General features: G+C 39.2%; 1 protein-coding gene across 1 annotated transcript in view; it reads left to right on the forward strand.

Moving 5' to 3' along the window:
* The window catches only part of CALCR (calcitonin receptor), a 64,870-nt gene extending 48,194 nt beyond the window's left edge, over positions 1–16,676 (forward strand). Inside the window, 5 exon segments of the mRNA XM_054505292.2 lie at positions 2,787–2,847; positions 2,933–2,999; positions 5,343–5,561; positions 6,267–6,308; positions 16,440–16,676. Coding sequence (XP_054361267.1) covers positions 2,787–2,847; positions 2,933–2,999; positions 5,343–5,561; positions 6,267–6,308; positions 16,440–16,676 — 626 coding nt within the window.
* The last annotated feature ends 10,872 nt before the right edge of the window (positions 16,677–27,548 follow it).

Consider the following 27,548-nt stretch of genomic DNA (forward strand, 5'->3'; position numbering starts at 1 on the left):
CCCATGGAAGAAAAAGGTTGTAAATTTATTCTTGCCTGTGACATTCAGCAGAGATGAGGACACCCTGGAAGGAACAATTTATAACTACTCTTTCCATTCTGATGCATTGTGAATTAGTTATAAAACTTTTGACATCATCATAGACAGCTCGATGAAGACATCTGCTTAACACGCATAAACAATTCAAAGAGAAAAAGGAACAAGCTGTTCAGCTGTATCAAAAAGAAGGTAATAAAAATAAGTAAAAATATTTATGGGATACCTTAACCTTTCTTAATCAGAAAATACTTAAAACTTTATCAGAATGATTAAAGTGGGATCCTAAGGAACATTGCACTCAGTAAGGTAAGCATGGAATCATAAATTTAAAAGAATGAGGATTTGCACTTCCCTCTAGACAGATGTTTGGAAAGACAGATAGTCAACCGATATAGTTCTAAAATGTAATTATTTTTTAGCAGGCCAGACTTAAATCTATCTTTCTCTACCCCTGCACACACGTGTGTGCATGTACATGCTCCAAAATTCCACCCAACTCTTTACCATGTCTGGGAACAAAGTTGAGAGACAACCATGATGATGTGTTTTGAAACAATTGTTCTGTCTCAGAACTTTGGGCAAGCATTATCTCTGGGTGAGAGGAAGACAGTGAAAAGTACAACTGAAATAACTTCTCAAGAAAAATAGTGTCACAGAATCTTTAAAGAATTTAATGGAGCAGGGAAGAAGAAAAAATTTCTACTGGATAATATTTTTATTGTCCTTTTGAAATTATTTTCACACCTAAAAAGTATGATAGGTCCTAAATTTTATGGTACCATGAAATAAGACATAACCCGTGCTTTGAAAAGAGTCTGAAAGTGGTACGGCAGAAGATTTGGCCCAAGAAAGCTATGTCCTAAGACATAACTTTGTTTGCAGGTGACGTACATCCCATCCATTCATTTCAGCTGTGAATAATACTACCCACTCCAGGATCTGGAACAGATCCTAAAAATTATAAGAGACTTGAAGAACATCACCCTCTGGGAGAAAAGTACCCAGTGGTGCAATTCTTCCCAACAGAAAGTGAAAGAAGGCTTCTTTCGGTAGTTACTCCCTTACAAATCTGCACGGGGCCGCTTACTAGTTGATTTCTCTCAAATTGAAGCAACTTCAAATAGTGAAGTTTAGTTCTCTGAAAAAAATCATTTATTTTACAATACTCTCCAGATTGATTCTTCACCTTGCTCGTTCTCCTCTTGTTAAATTTCAAAGAAGGAAATTCCCCCTGTGGACTTTTACAATGAACACATAGAATTTATTTGGTCCCCCTAAAAAAAAAAAAAAAAGAATCCTAGGGAGAAGAGATTATTTTTACCCTCCCCAACTTCAGTGGCAGGAAGGGCCGCTATGGCCCTTGGTGCCTGGGGGATGAGAGGAAGAGAAAGGGTAAACAAACTGCATCAAAAGTGGTATCATGGCTAGAGCAAGGCAAAGAGCACCGGGAATGAACAGATACAGGGTCCGCGCTCCTCTGTATATTAAGGAACACATCTTCCTCTCTACAAAATGATGAGGTGGGGGTGGGGGGGAGTCTCCATATGCTTCTTCTGCTGTCTAATTCTAAAACGTATGTTTCAGAATAAATCAAGAGAATGAATTTCTGTTTCTAAAACCCAAGTGGGGAAATGATACGTTAGAACTGCTGTGAATAAAACACAATTATGTTTTGTGTAAAGAGTCTAACTCAAAATTCTCTCAGGCCAAGCATTTAATCAATGGCCCTATTGAATTATATGCTTCATGGGTTAAGAAGCTGAGGTTGTTCTCATGTGAAAACTCAATATTCTGAGGCATTCTCTTTCTGCATATAATTCACAGAAAATAAAAGTGTGGAGGTCTAACTCACTTCTGAGATACATTTCTTAATCCGATGATAGTTTTAAAAGCTCTTTCTACAAATGTCTCAAGCAATATTCTGTTGGGCTGGGGTACATCTGAGAAAAAAATCATTTTGCAAGAATCACAACTTTATTCTAGATGACACTTGAAAAATGATTTTAAAAAGAGGTACCCTGACCGAATGCATTGCCAGTAACGACCCCCATCGTTCTGTTTATAAATTCAAAGTTGCTTTTGACTAGCACTTGGAGTTTAGTCAGGGAAGTAGATGCTAAGCTGCCTTCATAGAGGTTCTGCAGGCAGAACTTACAGAGGGTGGGGAATGCAGTTGTGCCCTGAAATATTCTTATGGAAAGAAAATGGGATCAATATACGTGATACAAACAGACAGGAAAACAAAAAGCCTACAAGAAATACTATGAACATCAATAAGGCTTTCAGAGCAATCAGGCTTTTGTCTCCATAAGCTGCCCCAGGTCACTTCCCTCCATGGGTACCCAACTCCTCTCTATAAGAGAGTCCAGTTCACACACAGTGAAGAGCTTTCTGGTCTCAACTAACAGTCATCACCATCATCATCATCATCATTGTCATCACCATAGACATAACAATGGTATAATGGTCATAGAGTAATAAGGTGCCTACCATCCTGGATAATTTGTAAAAGGCTTTTAATTATCTGGATGCTCTTAATGAAACTCTGAAGACACATGATGTTCTAACCAAGAGACTTTTACCTGGTTTGACCACAAATAGTTTGTGTAAAAACATCAGGAAGTATCTTGACAGAGATATTACAATTTGCCACTATTTTTGAAAATAAACGACCATTTTCCATGCAATCACAGTTGTAGCTTATGACCAAGAAATCAGGTGTGATTTCTGCTTTTTCACATTTTCAGGGTTCCCGCTGGTGCCAACCACTATCCATGCGATTACTAGGGCGCTGTACTTCAATGACAAGTAAGTATTTTGGTGGTTTTTAAGTGAACATATTTGTAAAGAAAATGCATTTATATTCATGCATTCCCTCCCTCCTTTTTTTCAGCTGCTGGCTGAGTGTGGAAACCCATTTGCTTTACATCATCCACGGCCCCGTCATGGCAGCGCTGGTGGTGAGAATTGCTTTTTATTTATTTTGTTGTTGTTGAGAATTGCTTTTTAAATCCATTATTAAGTGTTATCTCTTTGTGAAGATTTCTGTACAGATGGCTCTGTGTCACATATGTATCATAACTTCAAAATTAGGCTAATATAATGATGATCTATAATGAGATCATCTGTAACAATTCAATTTGAGGGTCTTCAAATGAGAAAACTAAATTTTATTTAACACAGTTGGGGAAGGGGCATAAGTTCATTTGTACCCCCGCCATCACAAAAATACAGTTTTCTTTAAACAATGCTATACCTACATGCTCCTCATTAAAGGTAAAGACCAAGGGGCTAAAGAATGGTAAGAAGATGTTACTGATAAAGGAAGTGAAAAATCAGAGTCCCTCTGCACCTTTTTCCCTGGTCTCTGCCAAACAAAACCATCTTTCATTTCATCTTTGGTCCGTGAACCACCATCAGAACTACCACGGAGCATGCACTTAAAAGTATTTCAGGCCCTTCACATGCATTGCCAGGCTGTTCCTAACAGCAACCCTTCAAAGTAGATACATCAGGACTACTTTAACTCATTAGGAAAACTAGACCCAAAGGTTCAAGTAAACTCACCCCAAATCACATGACTAGTAAGAAGTTGGGTTTGGGGAGAATATGACCATCTGCATCTATTTCCAAGCTCTTTGTTTTTACCCAAGGTTTACTCTATGGTAGCGAGCATGACAACCATCCCATTTATTATTTAGACATTATTTTTCCCACTAACCTCAAAGACAGTGTTTTTTCTTTGGGTAGGAATGAGAAAAATGAAAACTTCTTCAATACGAAGTATCCATTAGTAACCCATTAGTAACCCATCAAACCGAGTCATCATCCAGCCTGACTTCCCACTGCTCCAGTCTTTCCAGTGCACACTCGATTTCTTTTACCCCTCTCCAGAGCAGTGATGGACGTACCAGCCCAACTGTCCAGTTATTTCCAATACCTCATAAGAGTTTTATTATTGCTAAAGGTCTCTTTCCTTTCTTGAGTTTTGGGGACAACAATGTTTACTTCTATTCTGGGTAGAAAAATCATTCTAATAACTTAAAAATAAATCATCAATTAAGTTTTAAAAACAACTTTGGTTTCAAAACTAATCTTCACAGTCAAAAGTAGTTTGGGACCTACCAGAATGGCTAATATTAAAAAGTGTGACCATACCAAGTGTTGGCAAGGGTAGAGAACAACTGGAATTCTCAACTAGAACTAGAGGGAACATAAAATGAAGCCACTTTTTTGGAAAATAGTTTGGCAGTTTCTTATAAAGTTAAATATATGCTTACCATATCAACAGGCAGTTACTTCTACTCCCGGGTACTTATTCAAGAGACACGAAAACATATGTCCACACAAAGACCTGTATACAAATATTCATAGCATGTTTATTCGTAATAGTCAAATTGTGAAACCATGCCAATTTCCATCAACAATAGAATGAATAAACAAATTATGTGTATTATCCATGTAATGGAGTACTACTCAGCAAAAATGAATGAAATGCCAGTATATACAACATGAATGAATCTCACAGATACTATGTCAAACCAAAGAAGCCAGACACGAAAGAGAACATACTGTATATAACACTCCACTTCTATGGTAATAGAAATTAGTGGTTGATTGAGGTGGAGGGGGTTGTTGACTGCAAAGGAGCAGGAGAGAACCTTCTGGGGTAATGAAAATGCTCTTTTCTTGTTTGGAGTGGTTGCTACCCAGGTACATACATTTCTCTAAACTTCTTGAATGTAAACTTAAAATCTCCAATTTACTGAATGTGCCTTATACCTCAATGAAGTTATTTTCTTTAAAAAATGTTATTAGAAAGAAAAGAAGGCTGGGTTAACTGTCTCTACTACATAAACTTTACAGACAAATTCTTCAATCCTCATTTCACTTTCCATGAAGTGGTCCTGCCTAAGGGGAAAATCTTTGTAATGAAATGACCAGAAAGCAAGATCTAAAAGTGTCATTTATGACTCTCCTTCATAAAAATAATAAAAATCAAAGTAAAGAATAAACCACCCTCATTGGAATTGAACCTAATATATTTACTTATACAGGAAAAAAAATTTTTCTCATTTGGATAAAAAAAAAAAAAGGAAATGTTAATTCAGGTCTGGGGAGGGTCTTTGGTTATATGGATGCTTCAGGCAATGCTGAGCGAATTACACCACCTCACAGGCTGTCTGTCCCATCCTGTGGGGTGACATCTGCTCCCAGGACGAGATAAACAAGAACCGAGGAAAGCAGGCATCCTTAAGTCGGTCCGACCTGGATGATTTGCTCATAACATCGCATCTTGGCAGGTCAATTTCTTCTTCCTGCTCAACATCGTCCGGGTGCTCGTGAGCAAGATGAGGGAGAGCCAGGAGGCGGAATCGCACATGTACCTGAAGGCAGTGAGGGCCACTCTGATCCTGGTGCCCCTGTTGGGAATCCAGTTCGTTGTCTTTCCCTGGAGGCCTTCCAACAAGATGCTTGGGAAGATATATGATTACCTGATGCACTCTCTGATTCATTTCCAGGTAAAGAAGCCAGTGGTGTATTTATTCAACTATTCGCTCAGCTAGTTGACATAGGGTGAAGCATTTTCCAAGGCCCATCTGTGATTGGCCTTTTCAAATAGATGTAACCTGGAAGGGATACAGCTTCTCTCTTTCTCATTACCTGTTTCTCCCTTTTTTTTTAATCTCAAAACCGAGGAAGGAAACAGGGGGAGTATGAGCTTTGAGAACACATCTTTCTGAGGACAAATATTTGTCCAGGGACGAACCCACTGCACAGTACTGAGTACTGAAGACAGAATTTCTATTCCCACTGTCCTTTCAACCTTTCCTTCCCCTTTCCAGTAGCTTGAAGGCCACATTTGTTTTGCCTTCATGAAGGGGAGTTTTGAAGATCAACATAACCAATGCCAATCAGTTTCCCAACCTGGATTGCTAGCATCATAGTCACCAATGCCATGAAAACACAGGGCAGAGAGGCAGATGTTCCTAACAGTCAGAAATGCCTCCACTGGACCCCAAGCTGGAAGCTACATCCCTCTTAAACTAGAATATTCTTAGAGTGAAGCACTGAATATGAGTGCGCTAGTAATCGTCTTTCATCAAACCTTGACTTGCTAGTGCAATAGCGAGATGTTCCTCTCTGGGCTGTCTATTTATATTGATTCCTAAACAACATAATGCACCCAAAAATAATTTCAGTTCTATTTCTCCTCCTCTTTTTAGGGATTCTTCGTCGCCGTGATCTACTGCTTCTGCAACAACGAGGTAAGCATGCATTTCACATAATACCATCACTCGTTGATATAAAGCCAGCACTTTACAGTTCCCAGAAGGCCTCTGGACACATTTCATTTGCTCTCACTTACGCAGTTGACCTCGTGGGGTTTCGTGACATGCAGGATCATGTATTTTTCCACTACTTCAAGCTGAATCTTATCTATGTTTCTATGGGAGAATTGCAGATATTACCCACACGGGCAGCTATGTTCTGATTTCCTTGGATGACACCTTAAGGTGGTCAGTCCCTTGAGCAGCAAGTGAGAGCTATTCTGGACTCCCATAGAAAGAGAAGTCATGCTGCCATCCCTTTGGAAGACCCAGCTCCTCACTGGGGCGGAGTCAGTATCCAGCCAGTTTGTACTGGTTCACTGCTATCTTGTCCCACTGCTTGGTGCTGGTGTCATACCAAGTCTTTGACATTGTGACAATCCCCTTGAAGTTAAGACCCCAAAAGAATTCTCAAATAAGTAATTTAATATCTGAATATTTAGCTCAAAATCTAGGGATCCATATGGCCAGTGTTGTCAGGGCGGGGTTAGCCAGAGTTCCCTTTCTTCCAATGAAATCTTCTTGCCTGGGACCCCAACTGGTGAAGCAGAAACATGGAGCTGCTTACTATCGTTGGGAATGCAAACAGGAGCAGCCACCGTGGGAAACAGCATGGAAGCTCCTTGGAAAATTAAAAATAGAACTATCCTATGATCTGGTAATTCCACTGCTGGGTATTTACCCAAAGAATATGAAAACACTAATTCAAAGAGATATGTGCATCCCTAATGTTTATTGCAGCATTATTTATAATAGCCACGATATGGAAGCAGCCCAAGCATCCATTGATGGATGAATGGATAAAGAAGATCTGGTATATACATACAATGGAATATTACTCAGCCATAAAACAATGAAATCTTGCCATTTGCAACATATATGTTAGTTATACTTGAATTTAAAAAAAAAAAAAAGTGGAGCTGCTTAAATTTGTACCAAAGAATATTCAGGGCTTTAAGAAACATGGTTTGTATGCTCCCTCATTTTTTAGGAAAGAAATCTACTCCAGGAAGAACATGTGACTTGCACAATGTCACAATCATAGTTGTATAACCAGGACTAGAACCAAATTTCCTGATTCTTAATTAAATGAACTGACTCTCCCAACTGCACTGTAATATGTCTATGATTCCTCCCTGGAGCTTTGTTAGTATACTTTCTCTAGTTATATACCACATGAATTGCAATGTACAAACATTTTTTATAATTTTACATTGATTCCTAGTAAAAATAATTCTATACCAAGGAAAATCACATTTGGTTAAGAGATCAACAAACATATGATTTTCCTGTTGCTAATTAGAAAGGTTTTCTAACCAGAGTCAATTGATATTTAATTGATTCTCTACTCTTTATTTCTTGAGGTAAACAGGGAGCACCTATAAGATTTTGCTGTTCTGTGACCTATTATTTATCTCCAACCTTGTCACTGCATCACAAGATTTTTGTCGTTCTCATTCTCCTTTTTAATTGGTACATTTTATTCCTCCCTTCATCCGTTCCTCCATAAACTCATCCCATCACTCAGCAGAAATATGCTGTGCATTCACTCTCACTAGGGGCTAGACTAAAGGCCTGAGATAGGAATGAAAAGACATCCTTCTGCTGCCAGCTGTTAAAGTCTCTTTGTCTTTTTCTTTGTTTGTTTTAAGCATAGCAAAAGCTAAATAAATAAATAGGGCTCAGGGCATCCCAACTTTCTATCAATTTCTGTGAATGTATATCTCTGTTTGAGTTGTTTATATCTTTGAGTTGTTTCAGGTGCCATACAAATAAATTTTTCCACCTAAAGCTGTATCTATGTAGGGCTAACGTAAAAATCAGATTCAGAAGGGCCATACCTTGAAAACACGAGAGGATTGCAGGCATTTGTAAAAATGCCTCATTTTTAACCATGACGCTGTCTTTGGAGCGTCAGGCCTAGGAAGCAAGCCAAGAAGTCCTCCTAACAATTGAATGTTTCTAGTTCATTTGAGTACGATATCTCCGCTTTTCGAAGTCAAGAAACCATCTCCCTTTTAATTAAGATTCTGTTACCGGGGAAAGCTATTAAGTGTGATGTTTCTAATAAGATAGAAATTGTGTACTGTGTCAAATGTAACCTCACAGCGCCATGAGTTTTAGGCCTGCGGCTCTCCACCCGGCCTTCTGTGAAGGTGCCGTCTACACCCCACGAACCTGGTAGGACACGCGGACCTGCGGGATGCCCTTGCAGCTGCAGCTGCCACAGAGCAGTGCTTGGGCTTTGCTGGCAGCATGCTGAGTTTTAGCAGGGGGCTAAAGTTTTAGTCTAGGGGCTGAGATGGCAGTGAGACGGTGCAGACTGACGTTTTCATTTTCATTTTTTACCTGTATGTTATCAGTGATTCCCATTATGAAAATGGATCAGAGAGTCGACAGAGAGACTAGAAGCAGGGAAGGAATTTGGAGAATGAAAGTAGTACAAGTGAGGAAGCGCCCATGAGACCGCACTTATGGGTCACATATTTCCTACATGTCTTCCAAGAGTGTGGACGTGGACCACCCACACCTTTCAGTAAATTAAGTATCTAAGGGACCTCAAAAAGATGACGGTGGCTCTAAAGATGCCCAGTGGTTCCAAGCTGCAGCTTAAAAATTGAGAGAGCACCAACAACACAGTGGATATTCTCCCTTTTCATGTCTCCTGCCATTGTCCATGCGTTGTGGGTAAAATCATCGATTTTTTTGTCGATCAAAGTAGCATGATCAGAAAGATCTCAATTTAACAGTAACAGATTGGAGTGGATGGAAACTACAACTACTTTTGTTTGTTGTAACTTATCCTGCTTTAGAGGGCCCATCCCACCAGCTTCTAAGAGACAGCAGTCTCTTTCTAGAAAATATTTAGTTCCAAAGCCTTTATCCAAAGGTGCAGTTGGCAGCCCCTGCTGACACTCAGGTGGCTCCCCTCACTTCTGAGGAGCCGAGAGATCCTTTGACTGTGCAGCCTCCTTGGCCAGGCCCCAGCCCTGTTCTGCAACACCAGTTCTCTCTTTCTAGCCACCCGAGGAGCCTGCAGAGTCAGCCTCCTTTCTTCACACTGTGAAGGGCCCGTGAATCCCTTCAGCACATGTCATAGCCATGACTATGAGAAGAGAAAGATTTGCTCTACTGGGGTGTTTCTATCCTTCTTGCTTTATGTTTCTCCCCATTTCCCCAGGTATTTCCACCATGAAGGGGAAATGCAAGGTTATTTGTGTTTCTGTATAGCTCTCTCCTCTTCCTTTCGGGATTGGAAGGGCTTTGTACTCACCACTGCTCCTTCCAACTGCAGGGGACTCTCCCTATGCCATATCTTGCATGTTCTCTATACTCTGGCTTTTAGTAAAATTCTATTTCCAGAGTAGTATGGTTTTCACTTCATATGCAAAGATAAGCTTTTCTACTTAGAAATTCTTTTTCTCACTCAATAAAACCTGGTTTTCAAAGCTGTTGTCCTAGAGACTCAAGAAAGTCAGCTTTGAGACTCAAAGCTAAGCAATGATTTCTTTTTTCTAGACCAGTATTCTCAAACTTTAATGTGCATCAGAATTGCCTGGAAAAGTTTGTCAAAACATAGAGTGCTTGACCCCTCCCAGAAGAGTTTCCTATTCAGCAGGACAGGGATGGGGCCTGAGAATTTGCATTTCTAACAAGTGTCCAGGTGATGCTGATGCTGCTGATCAGAGAACCCACTTTGAGAACCTACTCTAGACAAAATCTAATTTGTTCTTCAAGCAATGAATGACCTTGACTTAATGAATGAGGGAGTTGCAGGGGAATGTTATTTAGGAAATACAATAGTTAAATATTTTGAAAAATACTAACCTTATTATAGATGCTATTTATTTATTGTTGTCTTCTAGAACAGGAAAGCTTCTACAGACATAGAAGAGTACGTAGTGAAAAGGAATTAGAAAGCCTTGATCTTATAATCATGAAGTACCCAATTTACCTCAAATTGTAGGGCACGTACATTCTGTAAGATAAAGACCAGTAAAGATAATGCTCCAAAAGGGTGAAAGAAATATTAGTCACAACTTTATGAATAATATTCAGAAGTACCCCTCAGCATCTAATTAACGGGGTTTAATAGGGATTCCGCTTCAGAAAGCCATATAAAAGCATTTAAAGCATACTTCCAGGTGGATTTATAGTGTTTTTAAAACTTGTGATTTTTAATCTTAAATTTAGATTGCAGCAGGCCGGTTGAGTTGTGGCATCAGCAAGTGAAGGTGTGAGGGAGCAGGTCTGAAAATCTTGCTATCCATTGACTCAAAACTCCTGGGGGTAAATCCCACCTTCCATTCAACAGTATATAACTGCTGGTGCTTATACTGAACTTCAAGAAAACAAGGCCAAAGATAAAAGCTTTCAAGTCCAACCACGAAGATTCTGACCTGATTTTCTTTTTCACAAATGTAGAAACTGAGGCCCAAATATACCAACCTCATATAGATGGTTAATAATAGAGCCAGATGCAATAATTATGTCTTCATCAGACCAGGGCTCTATTTTTTTAAAGTTGGCAATAAATAAGTTGATATAATTAGGGAAAATGTAAAGTGATCTGTGTTAATTGCTTTTATAATGAGTGGTGAATCTATATAATTCAAAACTTTGTATGTTATATTTATCACATTGGCAATTCCTAACATTTCTGATGCTTTTCAGGAGCAATGAAAAGTCTCCCTGGTTTTTTTTTTTCAAACAGATTCAATGCCCTTATTGTAGTGATCAAAGCAGCATCAAGCTCAACCTGTGGTATTGTAGGAGATAATTGCCCTATTAAACTATAATTATTCAAGTGTCTTTTACATCCAGCTAAAGGCCTATTCTTATATGTGTGGTTTACAAATTGAAGCAGACTGCCATCTCCACACAAAAGAATAGATTATAATTCAGGAATGCAATTATAGAAGGCTATCAACATTTCTGTAATAATAATATTAAAAACATAAAATAGGCCTCAAACCCTTTGGCCTCATGCTGGGCAGGATACTTCATTAATATGCATGGATACTCCAATGGGGATTATTTTAAAAGAACAGGTGAGGAGAAACAAAGACTTTTTTTTTTTTTTTGGTCTGCTGGGCACTTTTACAAACTCTCTCTAAACTTAAACTGTCTGCTTTGGAATGCCTCTAAATATCTGTGTAAGTTTTAGTTATAAAGACAGTGTTGGTATTTGAGAGATGCTGAATCCACGGAAACTATCAGTTCCTTTTGTCTGGGGACATCGCTTCTCCAAAAATATGCCAAAGCAGTATATTTCCTAATTCCTCAACAGGGCATTTGATGGTTCTAAATTATAAACCTGGCATTTAAAGCATTTAAGGACCTACATTTAATAGACAGTACGACCCAAATAAAACCATGCCATCTCTTGACTAGTGCCAACAGAAAAATAAATTGTACAGAAATCCAAAAGAAATCCAGGAAGTAGCAAGCCCAGGCCATGGAGCACTCTGTGGAGACCTAGTTTAGAATGTATGAGCTCAGAAACTATGTGTGTCATTGAGAGGTCTTTGTATTTTCTTAGCACCACCACCCTCCAAAAAGAATATGACAGAAGAGTTTCATTTTCGTCGTCTGAAGACTTGAGGTCAACATCCTGCCCTAATAACAGTACAGTAATAGCAATAATAACAGTAGCCTCCCTGTATGGTACTTTAAAGCTGAGATGCCACTTTGATATATACTGTCACAATTTAATCCTTCCAACAGCAAGGTGAGGTAGAAGAGTTGTATTGAAGAAAGGAGTCTCAGAGAGGGTAACTATCCTACCCAAGATTACAAGGCTAATGTGAGCAGAGTGAGTTTCTTGACCCAAAGTTCAGTCCTTCTTTTCATGGCATTGAATGAGATCCTGTGAAATGATGCTGTAGGTGGAAAAAGAACAGAAAGGTGGTGTGGTGTTACCCAGTGACAGTCTTCCTTTCCCGCCCAGCTGGTTGCCCAGGCAATACAACAAGTACCTGCTTCTGATCATTTCCAAAAGTAATGACTCATTGGAGCTAAGAGCAGTTCCCAAAAACATACACCATGGCATGAGATAAGACCTAGAGAAGACCAAGCGACAGTTGTAGATGATCTAACACCCAGTGGCTTACAGTTCACCTCCGGAAGGAATTCAAGTTCTCAAAAAGCAGTGATTCTAAGTCTCATATCAAAACCCAGTGTTTCATGTTTGCATGAAAGAAAATTTTAATTTCTCCATTAGGTTTGCCCCAGATGCTTTCAGCTCCCCACCCTAGTACCACTGGATACCAGTGCACTAATTATGGTCATTAGTGATCACTTTCTTGGCTGAAAGAGTTATGAACTCATTCTAGAATGGATGTTGACAAGCAGTCAACAAGTGTTTGTTGAATAACTGCTATATGCCCAACAGCATGGCACGTTCTGGGAATATAAAAATGAACGAGACATGGTTCCTGCTTTTAAGGATTTCCCCGTGCAGGAGGAGAGAGAGACATACCAAGTCATGATGAGATAACACAGTAAGAGCAATAAGGAATATAGGTTACTGCAACTAGAGCACAGAAAAGAGACTCCTGACTCTTTATCGGGGGTCAAGAAAAGTTTCCTGGAGAAACAGAGTTGAGTCCTGAAAATCAAGTCTTGACATCAGTGAAGGGTGGGAGAGGGCCATCCCAGGAGAGGGAGCGGCGTGAGCAGAGAGCCCTGATGGGAAGAAACGATATAACTGGTGGAGAGAAACAAGCAGTTGGTTAATTTTGGAGAACTCTGGTCAAGGCCGTAAGTGGCTTAAAACCACTCTGGCAGAGAGATGAGCCAACTCAGACAAAAGCAGCAGAATGATGGGAATTTTCCACTCCTGCCTCTGACAGCAGCTCTGTGCCTGGTGTCTAAGTGCTCTTACAGGACCCAAATCCCTTCTGTATGTGCCTGGCCGGGTGGCTGAAATGGGGGCATTAGGGGTAAACCGCTAAAGGACAAAACCATCAGACCAAGATTTCAGGTCACTTTGGGTGTGGACTGCATTCCTCCTGAAGAGAATAACCCTGATCAAGTTCCGCCCATTTGGAGTATGTCACCCTACTGCTGTTTTGAATGGCAGTAGCCGAGCGCAGGAAGCCGGTGTGTGCACGAGCACATTGTTTCAATTAGAGAGAATAAATGGACCTAATCCTTCAGACTTTGTCTTCTCTTTGTGTCTTGACCTCTAGACAGAAATGTCTCAGAGGGTGAACAAACCAGTCAGTGCTCAGTTATTTAGCACTAAATGTAGATAAACTGTCCTAATTGCTTTTCTTCTTTACTGTTTCATTCTTCCTCATCTCTGCCTCTTCCATTCCTCCAATCCATCCCGTCCCCTCTAGCTATATTACACCTTCCATTTGTACCTCTTCCACGAAGGTGCTTAGGAAACCATAGGAGGCAAAACACTTACATGAATCAATTTTCAACCAGTAAATAGCCCTAATAAAGAACGAGGCCAGATAGGAGCCTGAAGGTGCCCAGACTATCATAAGGGAGATACTTGACTCTCTCAAATCCAGCCACATGGGGAAGAAGCTTGGAGGTGGAGGGAGGGGGGCGGTCAGGATGGGGAGAGAATAGGAGAAAAAGTAGGGAGTTGTTGCTGCTACGCACCAACACCATACAAGGTGATTCAGATCGCCTCAGTAAATCTTACTCATAACTCTGAATTCGTGTCCTGATCTCCTTTTCACAAAGGAGAAAAGTCTAAGAAAGAAAGAAAGAGAAGCGGGGGAAATAGGAGGGGTAGACGAACCATGAGAGACGATGGACTCTGAAAAACAAACAGGGTTCTAGAGGGGAGGGGGGTGGGAGGATGGGTTAGCCTGGTGGTGGGTATTGAGGAGGGCACATTCTGCATGGAGCACTGGGTGTTATGCACAAACAATGAATCATGGAACACTTCATCTAAAACTAATGTTGTAATGTATGGGGATTAACATAAGAATAAAAAAATGAAAAAAAAAAAAAGAAATGCATTATAACTAAACATAAAAATAAAATTAGGATGTAAAATAAATTGATTTTTAAAATGTGAAAAAAAAAAAAAAAAAAGAAAGAAAGAAAAAAAACACGCAGGAAACAAGCTGGGACCCAAACCCAAAGAGTACAGTCTTTGGAGGAGACGTGTCAACACTTAATGCTCTCATCCTGCTGATGCAGTGACCACAAGAAACAAGTCCTCTTTCCAGTTCAGCTCTGAACTTGATGGTCAGCTCTCTACAGCGTGTGCTGTGGCCAAGCAGCAAGGTCAGGAGCAGCACGGGCTTCCCCTGCCCTGGTGGGTCCACCACATTCCAACTGTCCAACCTGGACACATTACATCACCTCAGTCCCCATATGCAAAGTGAAGGGAACAGTAGTCATTAAATCAACAGGATTAAATGAGTTCATACCAATCGAGAGCTTGGAAAACGGCGCATGGTAAGCCCCGGCTACAGCTTTTCATGCCATCCTCGGTCCTGTGTACATCTTTTGTCAACACAAGGTTCAGCTGCATGGCACACAGCTTGACCATGGCACTTCAAGTTTTGGTCTTGGTCTCTTTTAAATGAAATTAGATAGACACACCTTAGAGAGTACGCCCACACACTCATCACCTCCAAAAAAACACAAAGACAAAACAGAGTGTGTTGCCGCAGTAATTCCAAATGATCAGATTACCAAGTTCCTCTGCCATTTGTCACCTTGAACTTGGTGGCTGCTCTGTTGTATGAAAAGGAACCTCCCAGTGACAAGTTTCATACCCTCTTGTCTTCAGTGAATCCTTTGACTGCTTTGCCTTTTTCTGCGTAAACTATTTTAAATGATGTGACAAATACTAATAATTATTTGGAAAGATTGTTCTGCTATGATACACAGAAAATGTATTTGCCACAGAAATTATTCAGCCTTCTATCGTACATATCGCTTTATAAGATTAATAGGTTGGGCCATCATTTATATCTTCTTTTAGATTCATACAAATTTGGTTCTTCACAATTAACTTGTTACACACTTTATCTCATGTCATACTATTTCCAGATTCCCCCTCCTGTGCCCCCATAATGGTTAGGTCTTACATTCAAGTTCGGTAGCAAAATAATGAAAGATGTATTAATAAATCGACACAAATATTTTTATATAAAAGCTTGTCTCATGTACTGACTGAACAAAAGAAATTCAGAAATGTAGAGTAGATATTGTAGCAATAATCTCCAATTATTTTAGTCTTGCTCAGCTATAGAGGAAAGCAAGAAGTTAAGAGACGACAGGGAAGATGAACTTAATGACTAAATTGAATTCAATTCTGAAGAAAGCCGAGCTCCACAAGCAGTGTCACTGCCCGTGGTGTTCTTTTCTGCTGTGGTTATTGTAGTTTTCATATTTAGAGCTTCCTGGCTTTAGCATCTTCTTCTCTACTGTATAGTTTATCATATTCGTGAAGCAAGTTTGGTAAGTTGGTTTACATATTAGAAGTTTTTCCACAGGAAGAGATTGAAATTTTATGCTTAAAAGCTTTGCACTCCATTAACCAGAGTTTTATCCGGCCCACCCCACCCCAAGCCGTGTTGGAGAAAGGAAAATCAACAGTATGAAGTCCTTATCATGAAACCCCCGAAATGTTCTGTGGTTTACATATATGTGTTTGTGTGTGTGTGTGTGTGTATTTACATGACCAATAATGTGTAGGTTTAGATTAAAGCTTCTGCATTATCAGAGGTGGTAGCAGATAACTTTTCAAAATCTTTTCCTCTGATAGGACACGTACACCATATTGGGTTTAAACCAAGGCAAATTTCATTCATTGGACAGAAGAGCTAAAGAAGACACTTTTTGCTCAAAAGGGCAAACGACCTTGCCAGTGGTAGCTTAGGCAAGCAGCTCGTTTCTCCGACTTGCAAATTCTTCTCCCAAGATGGTATATTCCCCAACCAAAGAGTGTATACTGCACGGTCCTTTGGATCAGAATTACAACTCGGCCTCCTCTAGCCTCTGATAAGCTCCACGAACTGTGCCCATAAGCTTGGCTCGGTCGTTTCTGACAATTATATGACAACAAGTTTCCCTTTTCTCTTCCAGGTCCAAACCACCGTGAAGCGCCAATGGGCCCAGTTTAAAACCCAGTGGGACCAGCGCTGGGGGCGAAGGAACCCCCGCCGCCGCCCGGCCCCTGCCGCTGCCGCTGCCGCAGAAGCCAGGGACATCCCGGTTTACATCTGCCATCAGGAGCCGAGGAACGAAGCCGCCAACAACCTGGGCGAGGAGGGTGCCGAGGTCATTGCTTTGGAAATCATTGAGCAAGAGTCATCCGCTTGAATGTGAAGCTAATGCAGCATCGTGATCACTGAGCCTCCATTTCCTGGGAGACAGACAGACCATGCGTTTAAAGTGATCCCCATCCTCCCAGGAGCTGAGCATATCATTTGTGAAGAATTATTAAGTGAATTTGTCCATAGTAAATCTGGAGAAAGTTATCCTTGGTACTATTGCTGTGGGAGACAGTCTAGGAATGGGGTCTCCCACTGCATTCCTTGTGAACTCCATCTTTCATCCGGGACTGAGATGCAGATGTCAGAGTAATGCAAGCAAAGTATCCAAGAAAAACACAATTAAATTGATCTAGTTCAGAAACAGGGTGCTCCTTGTTAATCTTGAGCCATTTATAACTTTGAAAAATTAAAATCACGGTCACTATTTTTCTTTTTAACTCTAGACTTTGAATTAGAATATTTCTGTATTTGGCTATGGATCTGATTTTTAATTTTTTTATTTCAGTCAATTCCGATGTTACTCAGATGTTTTACCATCCAAACAATGTAAACCGCACAAATTACATGACCTCTGCAAGACCAAGTGGCTTTCTAATATAGGGATGACTAAGAAGGTGGCGGGTGGGGTGGGGAGACCTGCATTTGGCAGGAAGATGTAATGCTTTGAATGAAAAAGAAATTTAGAGTCAATTTGCTCAAAACATTAGATGGGCCAATTTGTTAATTGGTTTATTAATATTGTATGCTCTGTGGTTTTGGAGAATCCTGTCCATTGAACAGGCCCTAACTGCCGTGAGGAACTGGCCTTCACATTGAATGTGCTTTGGTCACTGACGTTTATAAATTGGGAGGTCACAAAGAATCCATCACTAAATTTTTCACAAAACTGCCAAAAATATAATTTCTAGTGGAAGAGAATATTCTCTTTAAAGAGAGTTTTCCACTTTCTTAAGCTCCAGGATTTATAAAGCAAATCACTCTAAGGTTTATAAAGCAGATTACCTCTTGCCCTTGGGTGCTATCTAGCAGTAAAAGATAAATTTGTTTAAGACTGGTAATTAAAAGACTCCATATAAATCCATTAACTGCCTTCCACCCAGCTTCAAAGCTTAACAAGATCTCAGTCTTTTCCAGGAAGATTCAGTAGGGCTAATTAGAAATCAGTTTGTAGTTGACCTCTTGTTTGCTGCTATTAGCAAAACAGGAGGAGGAAAAGTAAGTGCTACAAGTTGAACCATCTACCAGTTCATTTAAAACAAAAGTAGAGGTTCTTATTAAAACCCAATATTATATTCCCACATCTCTCCTTACATCCTCAGTATAAAATCTTCAAAAATCCCTGAATAAACCAGTTCTCATTACTGGCACCTGAAGTCCATTTGTGGATTCGCAACAGTAATCAGAGTTATCATCTTTTGATTTTGTGCTAAATGGGGAAATCCATCGAAACCCTCCAAATCTCAGATCTCATCTATGTCGATGCCACTGCCTTTCAGAGGTGATTTAGTTGTGGAAAAACAAAAAGTCAGTTTGTTCTGGTTACATATTTAGTGCACCCAAAGAAAATTATATTCCTTCAGTGAAAATGTATTTTGGATACTAAAGTGGCTTATGTCTCCTTTACTGAGTGTAAGGGAGGAACTGAAAAGAAGGTATTTTTCCAATCACAGTGTTTATGTAGTGGTGTTCCTATTTTCGTTTACAAACATGGAAAACAGAGTATTTGAGGCAGCTCTAGTACAAATGTGATAATATATTGCTAAATACTCTAGACATTATTGTGCTATTATAGGGGCTGACGAAACAACACAGCTTACCATAGAATTATACATAGTGCCAAAATGATGTGAACTGCTTACGCTATGTATATGTATAAATTAATACAGAGTATGTTAAAAACAAAAAGATGTATATGTGCATATTTTTCTAAAGAAATATATTCTCATCTTTCATTCATTTATCTTGTCTCCTGCTCATTCCATGTTCATTTTTTCATTTCAGTCAAGGGCAGCTAACATCTCATTTAGTTTGGGTAGCAGGAGGGGAAAAGATAATCCAAAAGTATAGGTTAGAAAACCATATGCAAAAACATCGAGGTTATTGTCTTTGTCAGTGTAATCATCTTCCTTCTTCAACTTTACTATAAACTCCATAGCACTGTTCTCATACCCTTGATAATGCAAAAACCACACACAACTGTTGATCTCTACTGTGTAAGTTTTGGAAGCACAGCAAAGAAATCTAGGTCAAGAAGTATCACATCCTTTTATTGGTTCTTGACTTTTTTTTTCTTCATTATCCTGGGACCAGACTTGAACTGTCCAACATCACATCAGATCATTAGAATTGTTACAATCATTGATTTTTAATATAGTCTGGGAGAGAGACTAAGGTGGGATAAAAGGCAACTAATTAAATGTCATTAGAATGCATAAAGGCCACTATTGGAAAGATTTTCAGATCTGGAAAGCATGAAATGGAAAAAATGAGGATTAAATGAGAACTGTGATAGGCTAATAAAGGAGAACAGGAACAATTTGTAGGTTCTGCACACTATTCAACTATTGTCCTCGTGAGAGCTGGAGAACTTTTTCAGAAAAGATACATAAGGGCTACATCTTTCCTTTATGTCCCAGTAGGCAGTACAGATAGATATCATTACCCTTGTGATCTTGAAAAACAAAAGTAATTTTCCATCATACCATAAAACCTGATTCTTCAAGAGGGCAACTTGAACTTAGATGGTCAGTTGCCCACCTGCTTTGATTGTTACTACAAAACAGGCCTTTAGTACACACAGATATCATGGGTCTTGAAAGAGGGAAAGAGGTTGAAAAAGAAATGAGCGAAAGACTATCATCATGGAGCTCCAACCTTGCTCGTTCATTCCTTCATTCATTACCATTGATTCAACAGACATTTCATACACTTTTCATTTAGCTCCATGACAGATATTTATTAATAGTAGTTATCATGGCAAAGTTTCTTTGCCGTGGTGACTGCTCCTTTCCTGTGTCAATGGTACAAATCAAAACCTACTAAGTGAACCATTACCCTAAGACCATAACCACTAATATCTTTGGAGTGGGAGAACAAAGGGACCCATGTGGTTGGAACTGGTAGCTGAATGTGACCTTTTCTCCTTATTAGTGCTCAGTAGGACAGCTCAAGTTATAAGAAACATTCTCAGAACAAGATCTCTGCATAAACACTTAGTGAGGACTCATTTTCATAAGAACAAGGTCTATAACAGTGATTCTTCCATTGGCTAGACTACCATTCAACTCCTTATTGGGGGGAGTTAACACTTTAGAGTTTAAAATAAGGTTATACATGAAGAAGGGAGATCAGAAGCCATATTTAGAAAAGCTATCAGGTAACGAACTATAGAAATGATCCCTGAAAGTAAGGTAAACTCAGAAGAAAATTCCATTTACTATTTTGAGAGGGGAGATAAGATGCCTCACTCCTAGCTTAAGCTTACATAAAATTGATTTTAGTGAACTAATCCGTAGATAATTTACGTGTCTTCAGGGGGGCAAAAGGGGGGGAACAATAACTGGAAACATAAAACAAAGAATGATATGTGCTTGTGAGAATCAAGCAAAGTGGAAAAACCACATTTGAAAAGTAAGAACTATCCTTCTGATTATTTTTGTTCTTCTAGACATAGGATTAACATTTGTTTACTACCTGTGAATAATATGAAGCATTGAAGGAGAAAAAAACACAGTCTGACCCAGGTCAGGGAGATTTTCTAATAGCAAGTCTTCCTCCATTTGGATTAGTGAGCATCTCTGAAAGATTTCAGAGATTTTCCGTTATCTTAAGCATTGACCAGCCAGGCCCTCAGGTCACTGATCAGACTTACAGAAATTTCCACTTACAGAAATTCAACGCCTTCTCTCTAACTTTCCAGAAACCCTCTTGGCTGACTGACCAGCAATGCCACTGCATGTCACTGCCATCTCCTCTACTTAAGAGACTTCTTATCTTATTTTAATTTGGAGAAATTGCTTCCAAACAAAATCTCAGAGTATTACAAGTGAAGTGCTGAATAGAAATTCAGTGAAACCAGTTGAGATGTCCTTAATGAGGGGAGGAAAGAAAATACATTCAGAATAGACCAGGAAATCAGTGTCCATCCACCCCTGGCCGACCGGCTACTCAAGGCTAGTGCACGGGTCTCACACAGATGCCCTGCACCCAAACATACACCCAGCTGCAAACCCCTGACATGTGCACACAGCACTGTGGGTGGCTACTGTCAGGGCTGCAAGCATTTCCCTCCTGTGCCCAAGCATGACAGCTTCTGCATACTGTCATCACAAGAGGGGTACTATCATGGGGGTTAGTGTTATGGAGAGCATCCCTTAAATAGAGATGATTTAAGAAGAAAAAAAGAAAGGAACTCCAATCATGGGAACACCGTAGGCAATATGAATAGACTCCTAGACACTAGCTTACTTACTCTTTGTAACAACTGAACCTGTTTTAATCCCCATTTTAGTGATGAGAGAACTAAGTGATAGAGAAGTTAAATAATGCACCCACCACAGTCACACAATTAGTAGTAAGTGGCCAGGCTAGGATTTGAATCAAGAGTACCCGGTGCCTTTGCTTTTTAAATTGCCATCTTGGTTGGGTGGTTGCACCATCCTGCCTCTCAGAGTTAAGACCATTCCCCTCTTAACTCTAAAGGACACCAGATCATTGTCTCCTGTTGATTGAGAGGATAGAGGTTGTTTGCAACATGTATTTCTTTTGGTCCAAAATTAACTTAATTCGTGCTCCATAGATTCTTTCAAAAAAATGAGTGGTCTTTAGACAAAATTCAGCCTTCTATAGCTTAAAGGGTTTCTTTCTATAGTGATGACTTCTTTTGCTACCCAGGGATTTTTTTTTCACACACAGTGCTGGTTTGCAGCTTTTTCATTTCAGATGTGATCTTTGTGCAGACATTTGGGAGACAAAAACATGCTTTGGGAAACTCTCAGTGGACACCCCAGGCCTAACTTGAGGCCTGCAGCAGAGTTGAAGAAGTGGAAGGAAGGCTGATTTTAGCACTGTTTGTAATAAGACTTCCACTTACTGATTTTCAAGAATGGAGGCCTGAACAAAGAGGACAATAAAGACCGTGAACATGAACTCGCCCACGGAACTAGGTATCAGGCGATGAAGAGAGGCAGAGTGGAGAAGGAAAATCCTCGAGGAACTGTAGGGCCAGCCAAGGGGGCAAAGTAGTTGGGGCTGCCAGCTCTAACTCCAGAGAAACCACAGAAACAGAGGGCACACATGCATTTCAGGAATTAGCATTTAATGGGAGAAAAAAAGGAAAAGGAAAAAAGAAATAAACAAAAATGAAAAACTCCAGGTTTCTCGAATGAGTGGGTACTTTGAGGAGAGAGGAAGGGGTCTAGACAACGGCTGGAGGCCACGGCAATAAAGCATAGGACAGAGGAAAGAGTTTTATTGTGTTCTGCATTTCACCTTCTCTGGGCTCTGGGACCTCTCCTACGGCCACAGGCTGATCCCAGGGTCCACAGAATACTCTCAGAGTGGCACAATAGCCCTAAAGGAGTAAGGAGTTCATGAAAACAAGTAAGTTTGCACTAAGCTGCCACCTTGGGCATCCATTCCTGCCCTGGGTTTCTTCTCCAACCCCACAAGTCTGGTGCGTTATAACCTGGATGGGGTGGGGAGGGGAGGGTCTTATCCCAAAGCTTCACACCAGCAGCCAGGTGTAAGAGTTCCTGTGGAGTTGCAGCCCAGGAAAGTATCCAGGATACCCCAAGGTGACTTGGTCTTTACCCTGGGACCCACTCCCTTCATTCTTCTTTTTTTTTTTAAGATTTTATTTATTTATTCATTAGAGACAGAGAGAGAGAGGCAGAGGGAGAAGCAGGCTCCCAAGGAGCAGGGAGCCCGATGCGGGACTCGATCCCAGGACCCTGAGATCATGACCTGAGCCGAAGGCAGACGCTTAACCATCTGAGCCACCCAGGCGCCCTCCCTTCATTCTTCTTAAATTCACCAGGATCCACAAAGCCATGGCTTGGCCTTTGGCTACTCCCCAAGAGACATTAGAGACCAATTACTCCAAAGTCAGAAGCTCATAGGCCAAGACAATTAGACGTATCAGGAATACAACCATTCCCAAGGAGAGCCAACAAACTAAACAAAGTCTACAATAAGCCAACATGATTAGGAAAGGCTGATGAAGAATGCCAAATAAGCTTGAAAACATATATTGAAGGACATAAGGAAAGATTATTAGCAATACAGAAAGGAACAAGAAATAATACAAAAGAACCCGGGGGAATACCGTTTATGAACAAATGTAATAGCTGAAATAAATCACTCTATGTGCAATAATTGCAATGAATAACAGTTAATTAGTAAGATGGACACAGCTTTTAAATGAATTGGTAAGAAGATCTGATTAGGAATCTCCCCCAGAGGAAGCAGGAATGAATAAAGAAACAGACAACAGAAAAGATAAAAATAGAAAACAGAGTTGGAAGTGCCAATGTGTAGACAACAGGAGTCCCAGAAGGAGACCCAAAACATATAAATGGGGAAGGGGAAATATTTGAAGAAATATATTTTTTAATTAATTAAAGAAAGAGACCTCAAATAAGAAAACTCAAGTGTTAACAAATAAATACCCCAAACTAAAATTCTTGTTGATATTGACAAGACTGGGGACAAGATCAACATGATAAGCAAGCAGGCTAAAGCTTTTCTGGGTTTTTTGGTGGGGGGAAGGGGGAGGATAGAGATTGGGATAATTAAGAAAGCAATATGGGTAAATAAACATGAATATGGGTCTTAACGTGTGAAACAGTCTTAACATAGCATTAATTATAATACAGTGGTTGTGGTCACCAATTAAAACAGAGAATCTCAAATTAAAAAAAATAAAGCCCCACAATGTACAGGCAACAAGAGATACATGTAAGACAAAAAGAAAATGAAAGACTGAAAAAAGATGGGAAAAGTTTTAAAAGAAATAATTGAACAAGAAGATTATAGCCATCATAAATTCACATGCACCCTAAAATATAGCTTTAAAACACATCAATACTGAAAGAACTTCAGGAAGAAATATGTAATTTATCAATTTTAATTGATGATTTTTTAAAAGATTTATTTATTTATTTGTGGGGGGAGGGGCAGAGGGAGAGGGAAAAAGAATCTCAAGCAGACCCTCCACTGAGCACGGGACTTGCTTTGGGGCTCGCCACGGGGCTTGATCTCATGACCCTGAGATCATGACCCAAACTGAAATCAAGAGTCAGATGCTCAACTGACTGAGCCACCCAGACACCCCAATTGTAGTTGATAATTTTGACACACCTGTCTCAGAAACTGATAGAAATAAAATGTTAGAAGTATTATAAAAATATCTGGAAAATACAATTACCAAACTCAAGCTATTGAAAATATATTAGCTAAGCTCAACAAATGGGAAATATGCATTCCTTTTGTGTATACACAGAATGTTTACAAAAACAGCCATCTTTAAGATCATAAAGAAAACCTCTATTAATTCCAAATGATTAATACCATTCAGAAGATCTCTGACCATAAAGCAATAAAATTAGAAATTAATAACAAAATTGTAGGTTCAGCAGTCTGATGTTGGAAATAATATTTTAATATAACCCTTACTTTAACAAGAATATTAAAAATTATAGGATGGTGACTGTCTTATATTACTGTCATCTTAGTTTTTAATTATTAATGCTATTTAGCACTACATCTCTAAATTTACAGGACATACTAAGGCAGTTCCTTGAAGGACACTTAAACTTTTTTTTTCCAATCTAAGTTAAGCCATCTCCTGCCATAAGCAAAGGGATGGGAGATCAGTATACTGGTCATCATTTGATACAAGTAAGGAAGGTGAGCTTAAGGTCCCATGTACATTTCTGGCCTATGTGCAGAGTCATAGTCCAAACCAGTGCTGTGGGCCTCACTGGGTAGTGGGATGACACTTAAACTTTAGATATATTTATCCAAGAAGAAATAAGATGGTGAGCAACAGAATGAAAGCAGAAAAACATAAGAAGGAAAATGTTATATGAGAAATTCCCCTGAGGTGATGGTATTCTCCAAGTACACTATCGGGCAAGCTATCTCAGAAGTCATGGCCCACAAAAGCTTATAGACCAAATTAACATGCTCAAATCATGCAGTTTATCTAATCAAGTGAAAACACTCAGTGAGAAGCCTAGAGAAGAAGATCTTAAGGTAGATTACAGCAGGATAGACTAACCATACTACCTGAATCCTTAGATAGTGTTCCTCTCTACGCCATATTCCCTGCTGAAAGCATAGATATGAGGACCAGAGTTGAGGTTTGAGCAAAGAGGCACAGAAGATGGAAGATGTCGAGAGCCAACACATAGTGCTTGCACTACCAGGGAAATGCTGGACTAAGTACTCATGGCTACAATTGCAGCTTGCCAATTACCATAATTAACAGCTATGGATTTTATCTGTATTTCTTGGGCAGAGGGTACAGGAACTAGAATAGATGTCACATGTGTGGTATATTTAATCTCATGACTATTGAATGTCTTAGAAGCCTCATGCATATGTAGTATATCATTAATATTGGGGTTTGTATACCTTGGTATCTTTAGTATATCATAAATACTTGGTGTCTTGTGGTTCCTCCATATCTTAATAGTCTAGGTTAAACACACATATGCTCTATTCAAATTATTCTGCATCTAGTATATCTCACAGGTTACTAATCTACTTACTATTCATACCTCTCATTTACTTTCCTTGTCTTCTATGGAAGAATTGAACGTTCCAACTAACTTATAAAACACGTATTACAGAGGGATATAAGTTTCAGAGTAGAAGTCAATAAAATAAAGAACAAAAAAAGAGAAGAGGAACAAAACCAAATATTTGGTTCTTTGAAAAAAATTATTTTAAAAAAGGCCTCTAATGAGACTGATCAAGGAAAAGAGAATGCTTAGTTAAAAAAACATAATATAATGATGAATAATTAGGACACCACAGATATTATAAAAAGAGTAAGAGCATTATAATATCTATATGTATACGTTCAAAGTACAACCATACACTAATAAATTCGAAAACTTAAATGAAACAACTAAATTTCCAGAAAAAAATACATAAAAATGGACAAATTGGGCAGCAAAAATAGAATACTTGAATAAACAACCCAAAAACCACAGTCTTAGATGGTTTTATAGATAAGTTACATCAAATTTGTTGAGGAATTGTTCATTTCTACCATAAAATTTTTCTAAATATACAAGATTTGCCAAAATATATAACAAAGATGGCACCACAAATCAGGGAAAAACAATGATTTGTTTAATAGATGGTGTTGGAAAAATTGGCTCACAACATGGAAAAAAATAAAACTGGATCTCTTATTAATCCTACATAAAAAGGTAGAGTCCAGGGATATTAAATATCTAACCATAAAAGATAAATAAATGCATGTATGAAAAGAATATGTGAGCAAATGGCTTGAGGGCAGGGAAAGATTTCTTAAACAAATAGCATAAACCAAAAGTCAAAAAAAAAAAAAGATGAATTTGCTTACATCAAAATCAAGATACCTCGTCAACAAGGAATAGTGTCCCTTGTCAAATATCTTTAATTGATAAATGATATGATGGAAGATAAAACTGAGTTAATATCTAAAACATAAAAAGAACTTCAGCAAATCAACAAGAAAAATATTAGCATAGAATATGAACAAACAGGTTACAGAAGAGGTCATCCAAAAGGTTAAAAAGTGTATGTAGATATGCACAGACTCCTTAGCAGAGAAGTCCTTACTAGAACAACAAGGCCACTATTAGACATGGGAACATGACTACTTCCAGGGAGAACCACCAAGGTCTGTAGCTCATCTTGTGAGAGAGGGGAACTTGCAAAGTGGGCATTATTTTTTACTGATCCAAAAGTTTCACAGATGATATATATTTTAGGACCAGACAGGTATGGGGAAAGCAACCCTCCTCCAGTTCATTGGAAGACTAGAAAGAATAGAGAAAAAAATTCAAAAGACTAGAAAGGAAGCAAAGCCAAAGTTTGGAACTTAGTGACTAGAAAAGCACATAAAAAAAAGATAACTCTTGACCTGATTTATATGACAACTACAAAGCACTTAATCAACAATGACAACAGAGAACCCTACCAATCTAAAACTCAATTAATAACAAGACATAACCTGCCTACCCCTGTACTTGGCATATGTTGAAATAACTGAACCAGAGAAGATACTTTGTGCATTTAAAAAGTGGATAAATCTCCATTCCAGAACAGTATGTTGATGAACTGATAAGCCAATCATCACCTCTCCATTCACACCACCATCTAAGAGTATCTGTCTCCCACCCATGCTTTGGCAGTTATGTTTAGACCACATGATCTCACTGTCTTTGCCACAGCACATTGGGCCATGAGCAGGTAACTAACCTAATCTGAACTAATTAAATTCTATCTCAGGAATCCTAATTAAGAAACATAAACACTATTAATTACATGGTGATGGACTTTGGAGATATAAGTCCACAAAGATTCTGAGTTAGCAGACATTTTTAGCCAGAAATACATTGATAAATAAGAAAGAGAATCAGGAGAATTCTGATATACTGAGGAAATAGAGAAAAAGAACCATGATGAGAGAGAGAGAGGCTAGGAGAGAGGGATGGGGAGAGAGGAAGAGAGAAATGGAAAAAATAGCTGCCTGTTTGCTTTCTATCTCTCAAGAGACCTGGCTGTATTTCCAACAATTGGATTCTATAATATTGCCATGTATTCTTACAATTAATCGCTCTTTTCCTTGAAATAGTTTCAGTGGATTCCTGTCCAAATATCACAATGTGCCCTAAGATAATTGGCTTCTTAGAACATA

This window comes from Mirounga angustirostris, unplaced genomic scaffold (genome assembly GCF_029215605.1).
Source record: "Mirounga angustirostris isolate CCGP_5_RB_7025 unplaced genomic scaffold, mMirAng1.0.hap1 SCAF_12, whole genome shotgun sequence".
In the NCBI taxonomy this organism is placed as follows: domain Eukaryota; kingdom Metazoa; phylum Chordata; class Mammalia; order Carnivora; family Phocidae; genus Mirounga; species Mirounga angustirostris.